Source organism: Lethenteron reissneri, unplaced genomic scaffold (genome assembly GCF_015708825.2).
Source record: "Lethenteron reissneri isolate LAM-NWPU_2019-01 unplaced genomic scaffold, ASM1570882v1 scaffold_115, whole genome shotgun sequence".
Classification (NCBI taxonomy): domain Eukaryota; kingdom Metazoa; phylum Chordata; class Hyperoartia; order Petromyzontiformes; family Petromyzontidae; genus Lethenteron; species Lethenteron reissneri.
This window is the reverse complement of record NW_026890838.1, coordinates 835017-849728: the sequence shown is the minus strand read 5'-3', so window position 1 is coordinate 849728 and position 14712 is coordinate 835017. Positions and strand designations below refer to the sequence as shown.

The 14712-nt window shown below is 44.1% G+C and overlaps 1 protein-coding gene across 1 annotated transcript in view; it reads right to left on the bottom strand.

The window, feature by feature from the left end:
• LOC133361625 (zinc finger protein 271-like) overlaps positions 1-10268 on the bottom strand; it is a 40613-nt gene extending 30345 nt beyond the window's left edge. The window contains exons 1-3 of the mRNA XM_061580604.1: positions 10187-10268; positions 7012-7134; positions 5344-5970 (exon numbers count right to left, since the gene is read on the bottom strand). Of these exons, the coding sequence (XP_061436588.1) occupies positions 5344-5970; positions 7012-7061 (677 nt within the window). The 5' untranslated portion in view covers positions 7062-7134; positions 10187-10268. The remainder of the gene's footprint in view (positions 1-5343; positions 5971-7011; positions 7135-10186) is intronic.
• Positions 10269-14712: the final 4444 nt, after the last annotated feature.

Sequence of the window (14712 nt, the reverse complement as noted above, 5' to 3'; positions counted from 1 at the left end):
CAATGACTTGTTCCAGAGGCAGATGCTTCCTGAATCACGAATAAGTATAACCCGTAAAAACAAAGTTTTTCACTATAAATCCTTTATATGCGTGGCAGCGAACTTAATATAAAGGATTTAAAAATATACTCGCCTGTGGAGGACGCGGGGATCGCTCCCGCGACCTTTGGCATGGGAAGCGAGGGCGCTACCAACTGCGCTACTCCGCCACGGCCTGTGGAGGGGTTACGCTCTGGGCTCTTATACTGTGACGTTCAGCCAAAGCCAAGAATGAGTTCTATTTGAATATATGTAAAATATTTTTTTTTTGCCTAAAAAGTGTAAAATTTTGGGAATTTTTTTTCACGAACATTAATTGTCTGGCACAACGAGTCTGTGTGGAAAATGTCAGCTCGATTGGATCACAGGAAGTGGGTTAAAAAACGACCGAAAGATTTGCACGGTCCTAAGCAAGCAAGCACGCAAGCACGCGAACTTAATATAAAGGATTTAAAAATACCAGTTGACCCGTATCACAAGAACAACAGCTCTCACGTTAGTTATCTGTACAGGTTACTTCCAAAACACACACTTTTTCTCGTAACAATCACGTATTCCATGTTTGACCTTTATCGACAAAATGTTACATGTGTAGTGCCATAAGAGGGGAGGGGCTGCTGGGGGCTCTGGGACCCTAGACAGATAAGCCCTCGGTGCCAGGGCGCTAGGATCCCAGGCACCCCAGACAGTTAAGCCCCTTGGCGCCACCAACGGGGGGGCTGTGTGTGCTCTGTGGGATATCTGGGGGCGCACACAACCCCACCCCTCGTTGGGGACGAGGCATAAAAGGGCAGCTCCCTGGCCGATCGGGGCCAGTCGCAGCTCAAGACCCAAGACCCGCCAGCCAGCTTAGGACCCTGGACCCCCTCGTCCCGCTTGTCCTTGTAAGGGCCGGGACGCTGTGAGGGCCAGTGGTGGGACTCTGGGACTCCCAGCTCTACGTCCTTGTAAGGGCGAGTTCCGAGGAAGCCAGAGTCCAGACCCGCACCTTGGCTGGGTCGGGTCAGGTAGCCTCCCCTAGGGTAATTGTAGCTGGAGGACCCCAGAGCGTAGCCAGAGTAGTGTATCTAGGCTGTGTACCGAGGCTGTAACAGAGTATCAGGACTGTTGGAGTGTTGTATTGTAATAAAGAAGTTACCTCTACAAGTGTCTCTGGAACCCATTACACATGTATGCACAAAATCAGACAAGTATTCATAAAATTATCATTCTAAATTATCGATATTGACAAAATGTAATTACTGCACTGAAATGTACTTCATCATGTTATATCGTATTGACAAGAAGTTGATCTCTGTCGGATGAGGCTTACACCTGCAGTACTCAGATTGAGGGGAGCCAAGTGGTGGTGCACTTTTTGTTGCAGTTTCAAGGTTAAAATCCGACAGGCATCCCTGGTTAGTCCAGGAACATGAATTACAAATATGCAGTCTTCTTAACAGCTGATTCTAAAACAAACAATTGTCATTCAAAACGTGTATGCGAATGCATGCTGGCGTTGTGGTTAAAATTTGGCAAATTCGAAACATTACCCACAAATTACGCAACTGAGATTACACATCAATCATCGCCCCCTACTAACAGACTCATACCCACATGCAGGCTGGTGCAGGTCCACCTTATGCCACACAGGGGCAGCAGTGCTTGTTGCATATAGTCTTAAAAAAAAAGACTTCATTTCTTTATGCTTATTTAAATTAGGCTCGGCTTAGTTATCTAGGGATGTATTACCAATCGTGATAATACAATGGAAAATATGTCATTTTATGAAATTCTGAAAATGTATGCAATTATACCAATTATGCTCAGCTTCGTTGTCATGTGTGTATTACCAATCGTGATAATACAATGATTATCGCTTTAACTTTTACTGATTATGTTTTTAGTGTAATTCTATCAGGTCTCAGAATTCAGATCTCTTATAATTAAGATGATCATGTATGAACGTAATAAAGAAACCACTCAGACTCCTCTATGTTATCTATGTTAAGAAACTTTAATATCTAAAAACACTCGAATATGTGAACACACTTGTGATCGGAATTGTCAACACCGTACTCCTGAAGATGTCCTACTCATTGATCCGTACAATTAACCGTCAATGGTTATGTTTGTTAAAACTGAGTAACAGAACAATCGGCTAACTCCTAACTCCCCCAAGGAGCGCGACCATACACGGCGATAAAAAAAGTCCGTTAAAAAAGTACAATATTCATACGAAACATGCTAAAGAAACATGTGCCCCATGGCAAAAGTAGACATCAATGAATTCATTGGTAAGATTATGCAATTAACGAAATGTCCTGAAAAAATTGTGTGAGTGCTAGTGTGCCTGTTTGGCTAACAGATGCTTATAAATTGGCTAATGGGACATCAATGCATTCGCAGGAAAGATTGTGATAAAAAAAATCTCAACACAATAGTATTCCTGTGTGTAGATTTGTAACATAGATGCTGACAGATGTTTGGTGTGTCAATGAATTCATTGGTAAGGTTATGCAATTAATGAAAAGTGACAAATACTTCTAAATGACCGTATTCATGTAACTCAAGGGACAGAAGAATGCTTTTCATGATCAACTAATAGTTAACGCACCACCTTGGGATGGCAACCCTTTTCGAAACACAAAGATAACTTTTTGGAACAATCTTATTAGTACAAATATGCACGTTGTGTGTGGGGTGTGTGTTGTCTTCTTGCCTTGGCTGGCAACATCTCAATGACGCAAAAAAAACACTATCCGTGATGCGTGGCATGCAGAACTCCCTATCGATTTTCCAGTCGCGAGGACAATCCCTGGAGCCTGCCACTCGCAGTACTTCTTTTTCTTTCATATGGCATTCTGAAAAGCAACAGTTGAAACTTTTAATGATCGTCATAAATGAATGCAAAGGTTCGAGTCCAAAAATGTGGTTGACACAGTGTGGATTTCAGCGATACCACCAGGATATGCATGGATGGAGCATTCATCGGTGATGTGCTTGATGGTTCGGACTTCTTACAGTTACAGTTAGGCAATTCTTTGAGCAGTACTGATTTATGTTCTTGCAATCTTGTTTATATCTGCATTTTTCCACCTCAGGCACTTTCTTCACACAAAGGGGCAGCTGTTTTCCTTTTGAAGTCACTTGGACTGTTTGTTGTCCAGATGTCTTTATTACCGCCATGTTTTTGTTCACGTTTTGGGCAGCGTTCCCCATCATGGGTTGGAAGTGTTACATTTTTTTCGCATCAGACTTGCAGTCTCTCTCAAAAAGGGGCGCTGTGGCCTTTGAAGTCGTGACCTATTGTGCAAGGGTGTGCTTGCTGTCACTATGTATTCCGTCCTCTCATCACAGGTTGGAAGTAAAAAAAATATATTTTTACACCTCTTCTCGCTTGGTACCGTACCACTTTCCACAGTTTTGACTCTGCAAGTGACTCAAAGTACGTTTTGAGCAGCATTCACAGCACTCATGTCGCGGTTTGGAATTCTTGTGTGGTATTTGATATATTAGGGGGAGGCACCCCCCTGTATACATAATTTACTGCTTCCATGTACTGTTAGCTACTAGAAGACAAAGGCGGTTGGTGAGGCTCTGATCCCGTGGAATACATATTATCTTGGGCGTGTGCAATTGACATATTTCGCATTGTACATCTTCTGAATGACCCTAGGTCTAATACTTTCATAATTATTATTTGGTTCATGCTTAACCAAGATTTGTGATATACGATAGTTACCAAAGATATTCCAAGAGTTTTATTAAACTTTGTTCCCTGTCTGTATTGCCAGGGATCCGTGCTTCTTATTATCAAGTTATATTTTGATATCCTGAGGTTGAAGATATAGCTAAGCTTCGAACTTTAATGTTGTATTTAAAAAACCCCAGTCAGCTCATAATGATTAACTGCCCTTGGGTGGATTTTGCTGTCCAAGGGAGGTGCGTGACCCCTGCTGTTTCCGTCTTATGTGTTTTTATTGTGGGTTGTTTCCTTTATGGCAGCCTTCTCTTGAAGTCAACTGGGGATTTCCTGCAGAATCTCATTAGCCCCCTCTTGGGTTTGCAGTTTTTTATATTACATTGTATGACTTCCCAAACAGGCTTTTGAGTAATTATCTTCCAGCTTTCTTTTGTGTGGCAAGGCAGGAGGCAGCGGCGGGGGGGGGACTCACCCTTTCCATGCCCCAGCGCTGCATCCCGATCAAATTTATTACCAAAAAAGTAGGCAGAATCACTCTTAACACAAATTTTTGGAAAAGGCATGGATACAACATGCTCATTGAGTGAGAATAGGTTTTCTCCTTTTTTCTTGAAACAGGTGTTGAGATGTTAAAAAACCCAACTGAAACCTTTTACAAGGAATCATGTCTGCATTAACCACAATACTTGTGGTCAGAATGCAAATAAAAAAACTTACTCTGATAATATATGCATTGTCTTTGAAACAGATTGGTCCACACCAGAGACAGCTTTCTTTCGAGCCTAGTCTCAAACGGTGTTAGACCAGAGGACGCCAAAAGGCATGCTCTTCGAGTGTTTGTGATGAGATGATACAAAACTCCGAGTTGCTGAGGTGATTAAGCAAGCACCATAAAAATGCTAATATTATTATAACATATTGAATGCTTGGGCTTATTGGCTCTCACTCCTAGTAAGAGATCTACCCAACCCACAGGTCCGCAAATACTGACCGCTCTTACTCTGCAGGTTGAACCTAGGAATTGAGTGTTCAACTTCACATTATTTTCATTAAAGGCCTATGACAAAGCTGAATCTATTGGAGCTTCATTGTCTCAAATTCACACATCTACCGGGTCTCGATTTGACTTTGTATTGTCTAAGAAGTCCATCCACACCTCCACTTCCACAAACTGCTGGGAGTTGCCTCGTTCTGCCTCACAGTCAGAATTCTCCTCCTGCTTCACGTTGCCTCCATCGATGTGAAGGTCCGATTTTGGAGTAAAATCTTCATCTTCACATTTTACCTTCACATCTTCGCTCTTCACCATCACATCTTCACATTTTACCTTCACTTCTTCGCTCTTCACTATCGCCTCTTCACATTTCACCTTCGCCTCTTCAAATTTCACCTTGATACATTTCATAGTGTCCAAGCTGGAATTTACTTCTGGTTCTTTGTTCAGGAGGGATGGGCTCATTGCAGCACTTTGACTTTCACAAGTCGATTTCATTGCAGCACTTTGATTTTCACAAATCTCCTGGGGGATCGTCTGATGCCTGTGTGTTAGCTGGTGTTTATGAAACTGTGGTGACTGTGAAAACGCCTTCCCGCACAGAGTGCACTTGAAGAGTTTATCTCCTGTGTGTATTCTCTGGTGTATTTTAAGATAAAATGAACTTGAATATGCCTTCCCACACACACTGCACTTGAAGGGTTTCTCTCCTGTGTGCGTTCTCTGGTGTATTTTAAGATTTGATGACTGTGAAAATTCCTTCTCACACAGACTGCACTTGAAAGGGTTATCTCCTGTGTGTATTTTCTGATGTATTTTAAAATAAAATGAACTTGAAAATGCCTTTCCACACACACTGCACTTGTTTGGTTTCTCTCCTGTGTGCGTTCTCTCGTGTATTTTAAGATTTGAGGTCTGTGAAAATGCCTTCTCACACACACTGCACTTGAAGGGTTTCTCTCCTGTGTGTGTTCTCTGGTGGATCTGAAGACCTGATGACCATGCAAATGCCTTCTCACAGACAGTGCATTTGAAAGGTTTCTCTCCTGTGTGTGTTCTCTGGTGTACTTCAAGTTGTGATGACAGCGCAAATCCCTTCTCACACACAGTGCACTTGAAGGGTTTCTCTCCTGTTTGAGTTCTCTGGTGCTGTGTCAAATTTCCAGTACTATCTATGTTGTTTGCATCCTGGTCCCATTGTTGTCGTTTTTTACCGAGCTGCGCTGAGTGCCTTTGCTCCATCAGACCAATTCTGGAGAGGAAGTGTCAGAAGAAGCGTCAGCTGCAGACAGAAAAGAAATCCACACCATCTACATTAGTATCGAGACACAAGAGGAATGAATATATACACAGTCACACATGACTTACATGTCTAGATTTATTCATATATTCAAGATATTCCCCAATCCATCACACAAAAGGAATATTTATAAAAGCAAAATTCAGCTAACATAGCAAAGGCTGTTGAAAATAACATGATTTGTCTTATGTAGAAAGGAATACATAAATGTTCAATCGCAACTTAGAGATATGAAGCCAGTCTCATATTTGCTTGAATGCTTGGATAAACAGATCTAACTTTAGTTGCACATATGCTGTGTAAATTTCCTGACTGTTTCCATTCTTCCAAAAAGTTCAAGAGGAAAATTAAAATAATCTATTGTTTTGATTTAACCTCCATGGTCAATAGTTAATATACTTTACTGCAAATACAAACTTGACACTGTCACACACTGGCATGGTACAAAGGTGGCCTTGTGTCCAGAACCATGCCTGGCCACCTTCATCTGCTCCGTATTAATGCCTCCTCACTTCACTATGTAATTAAGTTAAGATCAATCAACATAGCAGAGGCCAACAATAGGTTCAGCTTTCGCTTATCAATCATGTTTGCTGTCGGCAAAAATCAAACTAATTGAGTTCATAATGCAGTGAAATAACTGCACCATTGCTCCCCACAAAGGTAAACTCTTAAATACACATACATTTCACATTAATCATTAACATGTTATATAAACAAAACATCCACCATTCATGACGAATTGCAAGTAACCTTATCCCAGTGCTAATGCCGTAATAGGTGCAATTTAAGGCCATGTAAGTGTGGATTCCTTGTCAGCAGGTAATGGGAATGATCCAGGTGTCAAGGGATGACTGACAGATGAACCAGCTGTACTCCCCACTGTCTTGCTGGGTTTTAGGAACCCAGCGTTCCACCTATTCATGTGGGCGTCGCTCTTCCGACCTCATAGTTGTTGCAGAGCAAATATCTCTTATCTGCCATGCAGCATACCTCACGGGCCTCCTCCACAGAGGCCGATCTTCACTCCTGACACCAGTCATCGGCAGGTCCGATCACCTCCACATCCTCCAATCTCTTCTCTAGCCAATGCCATGCCCGGTCAGCCCCTAATATCTGGACAAGCAAAAGCTTTTTGAGCATGCAGTGTCTGGGAATGCGGGATTCATGACCGAACCAATGCAGCCTCGCCTGCCAGAGACTCAAGATTATATTCTATATTGATATCTTAAGGATCTCTAAGCTTCTAATATAATATAGTCTGGTTGAATATAGGATGAATTATAGGCAGGTCAGCCTTCATTGTATAAGCCAGCACAGATGGTAATTTAAATAAATTCATATTTTGAATCCACAGAGTAATATCTCTGGCTAAGAAGAATCACAGCTTTACTATGGGGACCTCATTTGCCAGTAAAAATATGATAATTGGTTCTTTACCCTTCTATCTGGCAACAAAACTGACACCTTTTTGCAAGGAGTCATGTTTGCATAGACCGCAATACCTGCAGTCATAAATACAAACAAAAGACATAACTCTGATAATGTGCACTGTCCTGTGCACATTATCAGAGTTATGTCTTTTGTTTGTATTTATGACTGCAGGTATTGCGGTCTATGCAAACATGACTCCTTGCAAAAAGGTGTCAGTTTTGTTGCCAGATAGAAGGGTAAAGAACCAATTATCAATCACAGCTTTGTTCGTTAGTTTCTAAAAACGCTTGTCGTAGTTAGGGTCACGGTGGCAGCATGCTAAGTAGGGCGGTCCAGGCCTCCCTTTCCCTGGCGACAGACTCTAGCTCATCCTGGGGAATTCCCAAGCGTTCCCAGGCCAGCCGAGTGACATAGTCCGGTCAGCGTGCCAGCCCCGGGGTCATCGCTCAGTGTGGTAGAGTTCCAGGGGGAGTCTATTGGGGGGCATCCTTACATATATTCTTTTTTGATATCACCCCTAGATCCAGGCTCAGGGGTTGTATTCACCAACAAGCGCGTTGTGGCCACGTGACCCACGTAACTCAGTCGGATAAGCTCGAAATGGCTAAGTGGTGCAATCCTGTGCGTCGAACATCCGCAGGATGAAGGGTGAGGGGCGGGTGCGCAGTATGGCAGGGAGAGGGATGGTCTCAAGATGGACTAGACCTTGGCGATGGACACTCCAAAGCTTTGTATGGAGCAAACGTCCAGGCACCTTCCACACAGTGTTACACAGTCTAATGAAAGAATGCTGCTCGACTAATTTTAAGTGAGACTTTGGCTGCCAAACCAGAGCTGGTCGTGAATACATTAACCAGGTATGGGAGAGTTGAGCAGGTGCAGTGTTGTATGACATGACAGTCCCACGCAGGTGATTTATTTTTGTGGAACATTTGCAAGGCCCCATTTCATGATGGAATCATCTAGGCACAGAACAAGATTCCCTAATTCCATCTCATTGAGTAGCCATTACCAAATCATCAGCAGATGTAACATGGTTGACCAGCAGGGAACGATTCTTTAACTACAACCAGTCATCGATTAGCATATCATTATCACCGTAACGAATGCAATGGCTTTTATATGACCATTGGGAGCTTCTCAAACTACATCGTTATTTATTGATTTAAAGCTTTCGTGACTGCAGGAATTAATACTCTTTGGGTCTTTCGGTCAAGTTACATAGATAGAAAATAATAGATCACGACGTTTCGATCGCAACACAAGCAATCCTCTTCATGTGAGAGATAAATCTGCTGAGACAAGGTCTTATATAGGCCTGGGTGCATCAAGGTAGGTGGGTGGAACTAAAGATGGTCCAACTACAGAGGCTGGGGCAGTGGCCTTTGTATTGTGAGAGATTAGCCTGTCCTGAGATGGGTGCATCATTGGAAGGACGTGATTAACCAGGTAAAGTCTTAACTTGCTATGATGTTTCCATCCTTTATACCGATGTTAACGGACTCTCTGAGTTGCATTACTAGGTTGAATGTCTTTGTATGGACAGGCTGGGTGTCCCACTGCCCCAGCCTCTGTGGTTGGACCATCTCTAGCTCCACCCACCTACCTCGATGCTCCCATCTCAGGACAGGCTAATATCTCACAATACAAAGGCCACTGCCCCAGCCATTTACATGCTAATCTCTCACAATATAAAGGCCACTGCCCCAGCATCTGTGGTTGGACCATCTATAGCTCCACCAACCTACCTTGATGTACCCATCTCAGGCCTATATAAGACCTTGTCTCAGCAGCTTTCTCTCTCCCTCACCATAAGACGATTGCTCATGTTGCGATCGAAACGTCGTGATCTATTATTTTCTATCTACGTGACTTGACCGAAAGAGTACATAGTTATTGAAGATGCTATGTAATGTAACGCATGGGGCCAAGAGCTAATTTCTGTCACAAGCCAAGTTGAATAGGAAATGGCTCCGACTTCTGGTCACGCAGCTTTAGACCGTCCTGCCCAAAATCATACAAATCCTCAAATAATGTGAGCAGAGGCATAGATTTGAAAACAAATAACAACCCAAAGCCCCAAGCCTCTTTATGGTACAATAGGCCATAATTAAATCAATAATGTAGATATCTAGCTTCTTACGAAAATCCGTACACCTCTGCTATATCAATAGACATAAAATAGAGCAAAGCAGCCCCGTGCATATCGTGGAGGTTACGTTCTTAGAAATTGCCGCGCGAAAGCTAAAAGCGCAACATTCAAAACTTAAGACTGACCTAAGTAATGTCATTAGGTAAACGTCAAATAAAATTCACAACATCCCAATTGAAATAAGTACTGGACTGCATTCCAAATAAACTAAGCAATTGAAATAAACACGGAGACATCGTATCCAAAAAATATTCCAAGTAAAAAAATAGTATAAATCTATAAATGATAATAGGGAAAAATATCTTATTATATTTTGATACTAGCAAAGGAGGTCACATGAAGTAGTGAGCTAGATGAAGAAAATTTAACTTAAGCAGAGAATTAAACCAAATGAAATCAGGCGAGGGCAGGAGGCAAGGCCCCGCGTTGTAATGTTGCAACCTGGACATCGATTCCATACTCGCTGCTACTCAATTGATATTCCTATGAGAGAGAAGGAGCGAGGCTCTACCTGGGTAAACAACAACAACCACCACAACAACAACAACAACCACAACAACCACCACGATGTGAACTTCTCACCTCGGATCTCAGTGAGAGCGCGCGCGGTGCAGCAGCTTCCGAATATATCGTGACGTCACGCGGCAGCAGGAGGTGACATGACGTCACTTGCGGGGTTCAACACAATACAATTCCTCCAACGGGCGGCGGTGTAACTGAATAAATTATGTTAAAGAGACGGGCTCATGTCCAGTGATGAGGCGTGGATGCTGAAACTGTCGCAATGAACGAGCGACGGTATTTGTGAATAAATTATGTTAATAAACCGCTAGTGACAGTTTCTGTTTCACGTATTAGGTACAAGCGGGAAGCACCCGGCGTTGCCCGGCGTAATTTTTTTTTAAAAACTTCTCAAAACTTAAAAACATAACATATACAAATGAAAAAAAAACTTTGATCATTAATAAAAATTCAAATAAAACCCAAAACGCGGTGGAAAAAAAACTTACGCTCCCGCGCCACGATTCGATTCTTTAGATCGCGCAAAGGAATCGAAGGTTGTAGATTTCTTTAAAATCGGCCTATTCCCGTTTAATCGATACCACAAACGCTCGCAGCAGGCACACTGCGTCACACTGCCACATGCGGGTGACATGACAGAGATATGACGTCACCGCTCACTTGCGTGCAAAATATATCCATTATTGCGTCACCCCCCCAAAAAAATACAAAAGTCTATTTTATAATGTTTGCATGGTGTACATTCTGGAAAGTACCCACATGGTAAATTTCAAGTTTGTTGCATGTCGGGAAGTACGCTAAACATTTTGAACAGACGCACATTCACAAATTTTCCTTTTATATATAGATAACCCTGTGAGCCATGCGGCTCTTGACTCGGGTGCAACCGCAACAAAACTAAAACATGAACAAGAAACATATTAAAGTCACTACACGCAGCAGAAAAATCCTGGAAAAAACTGCAAAATCTTCCAGAAAAAACACCTTTATTTCAACGCTGTGTGCAAAAATCCCAGTGGGATGCAAGTCAAACAATAACAACCATAAGACAATATAGATTAAAGCTATCAGGCTAACTCTGTACTACAACAAACCTAAGCCACACAATCTAATTTTTCAATACACCTTTAACGATCAGCACACTATAATCAAAACTCAAGATCATACTTTGCAGCGGTCATCCGGAATGATACATTTGATTTCAGGCCATTCTGAATAGCAGTGGCAGCTAGGGGTGTGTCGTGTTGTAAATATGACGAATCAACTTCTTTATGAGGCACACGTTTATTGTCTTTAACTACAGGGTCCCTAGCATGAAGGGTATATGGGTCCCTTCACCCGCTTCCTAGGGAGCTATGGCCTCCGAACTATACGGGACCTACTCTGGTGACCCGTTCCCTATCGTCCTCTGGCTGTGACCTAGGGGAGGCTAACTGACCCTGACCTCCGTGGGTCCTGACCACTGGCCTCACTGACCTCCAGCCCTTAGAAGGGATGCAGAGCTTGGGATCCAGGGTCCTATTCTCCAGCCCGGGCTTCAGTCTTCGGCGTGTAGATAACTGAGCTTATATACCTGTTCGTGGCCGGCTCTGCCCTGGCCACGCCTTCCTTCTGGAACACTCTCAGGTGACATCATTCCCCCGGTTCCCCCCACCCGGGAGCCCGGGGAATGTGTCCCAGGATCCGTTTACTGGGATCCACCGTTGGCCTCTCTCTGGCCCATGGCATGTGCCCAAGCGAGGTAACGCCTCTGCACTCTCTTGACGGTAAGTGGAACTACAGGCTGTTGAATGGTGAGTGACAATCACCCCAACAGGTGTACAACTCCTCTAGAGCAGTTTTGAGTGAAGATCTCACAGGTAGTGATCCAAGTTGCAGTTTATTGGCGATAGCATTCCAGACCCTAGGGGAATCAATAGAAAAGGCCTTTTCTCCAGTATTCGTATGGCAATAAGGTATGTGAAGCTGGTAAATGAGCGAAGACCTTAGATTACATTTGTTCTTAAAAACAGTGAGAAGATCCAACAGGTAGTCTGCTGATTTATTTGCAAGTACATCTTGAATAAATAAGATCTGATGCACAAGCCATCGATCATTAAGAGAAGTTAAGTTTGACCCAATTTAGAGATCGAAGTGGTGGGTCTTATATGGGCAGTTCAATTCAAATCTTAAGGCCGAGTGATACATTGAGTCAAGCTTCTTCAGTAAAGTACTGGGGGCTGATTTATATACGACTAGCGGTAAGTACCCGACGTTGCCCGGGCGAAAAAGACAGACACACACATTGACTTACACACACTTTCTACGTGCATGAGTTTAGTGGAAGAAGGTTGGAACAGAAATATAATTTGTCCACACGCAAAATTATGATTGTAATATTAGAAAGGTGATTATTGAAAAAAAAATCATATGAAGGTAATTTGACCGAATAGAAAATATGTGAATATTTTGAGGGTGATGATAAAAATACCATGTTTCTGTGTACAAGAGTTGAGCGAAAGAAGCATGGAATACAAAAAATAGTTGTCTGCACACAAACAATATTAATGTACACTGATTGTGTCTTTCGGTAAAGTGATTCAGATAGAAAAAGTAATGAAAATTGTAAAAAAAATCACAATACCATACAACCACAAGAACCGCCATTCGCCACTAAGTGGCGTTGGCGTGACCACGACGCTTGTGCCAGGCTATGTGCACCTTGAGGCCACGTGAAGTGTCAAACGCCCGCTGGTAGGAGGTCACGGGGCAGACCCAGGTGCCACGGGTCGACTGACTGAGATGACTGGCTGATACACGACCTGTTCCCTCTACTGTGCCAACTTGCTGTGCTTTAGCCACCCGGCGCTCCGCTCGTTGTTCTGAGCGTCGCACCTCCGCCCTCCGTTGTTGTAGGAGGGCGACTGCCTCCAACTGCCCAGTAGCGTCCTTCACGAGCCTCCTCCACAGAGGCCGATCTTGACACCGCTGGTACCAGTCATCGGCAAGTCCACTCAGCTCCACTTACCCCTGTACCACATCAATCCATCTCTTCTCTAACCCATGCCGCGCCCGTTTAGCCCCCTCTGTCCGGCCGAACAAAAGCTGTTTAGACATGCGGTGGCTGGCCATGCGGGCTACATGACTCAAGCAACGCAGCCTTGCCTGCAGGAGGAGCTTACCGATGGGACTTTGTCCACATCTTTCAAGGATTTGTGAGCTCCTCACACAATGCAGCCTGGTTAAACCCAGGATGGATCGTAGGCAGGCCATCCTAAATGTTTCTAACCGGCGAAGATGTTCCATTAGGGGGGGTCCAAGTTTCGCAAGCGTAGAGAAGGGAGGGAATGACCGTGGCCGAAAAGACCTGAAGCTTCGTGCGGAGTGATAGACCAGGTAGCTTCCATACAGCATTATGCAACAGATGAAAATAGAATGCCGCTGGACTGATTAGGAGTGAGACCTCTGCTGTTAAACCGGAGCCAGTCATGAGCACACTGCCCAGGTATGGGAAACTCTCCACTCTCTCCACAACTGCCCCATCACCAATTGGGAGCTGTGGGGGTGGAGTGTCCGATGGTACAAAATACGCAGGCAGGTGCTTAGTTTTGGTGGAGCTAATGGTAAGGCCCCACCTCTTGGTGGCAAGCTCCAGGTTCAGCAGCAGCACCTCGAACTCCTCTGAGTGAGCAGCAATTAGCAGATCATCGGCATACATAACGTGGTTGAGCAATAGGGAGCCATCCCTTGACCGCACCCGGGCATCAATCAGCCTCCCATTGTATCTGTACCAGATGGTAATTCCTCCGAACAACGTGGTAAAAATATACGTACAATAATGTGGGAGCCAGACATCCCTGTTGCACCCGAAGGTGCTAAGGGAATGGCTCTGACTCACGGCCACGTAGTTTTACGCTGGGCCGCTCACCATCATTAAGGTCCTTAAGGATCGTGAGCAGAGGGTCAGCGACTCCGAAAGCACGAAGAACAACCCAGAGCCCAGGCCTACTGATGGTAACATAGGCCTTGACCAGGTCAATAAAGCAGAGATGTAGGTCTTGTTGGAATTCCCTACACCTCTGCTGTAGCAGACAGACAGAATATATGGCATCTGTGCAAGACCGCCCTTTCCTGAAACCACATTGGGGCTCCGCAAGCCTCTGCTCAGCGTGTCTAGCAAGGCGATGTTGAATAATCCTTGCCAGGACCTTTCCCGGCACACTGAGGAGTGAGATGCCCCTGTAGTTGTTACAGTCTGTGCGGTCTCCCTTCTTAAAGAGGGGGACCACCAGGGCATCCTTCCAATCCTGTGGAACCCGTCCAGTGGTCCAGACATTGACTGACACACATAAAAACACAAACGCACATTGACTTACACACTGACATGGAGCCATGCACACATCGACTAACACACACACAGCGATTGATACACACACATGGACCGAGACACACACTTGGACTGACACACACACACAAACACATCGACATAAACACACAGACACATCGGGCGTTGTCCTTTCGAAAAAGACAGACACACAAGTGGACTTACACACAGACGCATGGACCTACACTCACACACATATGGACTCAAACACACACATGGACTG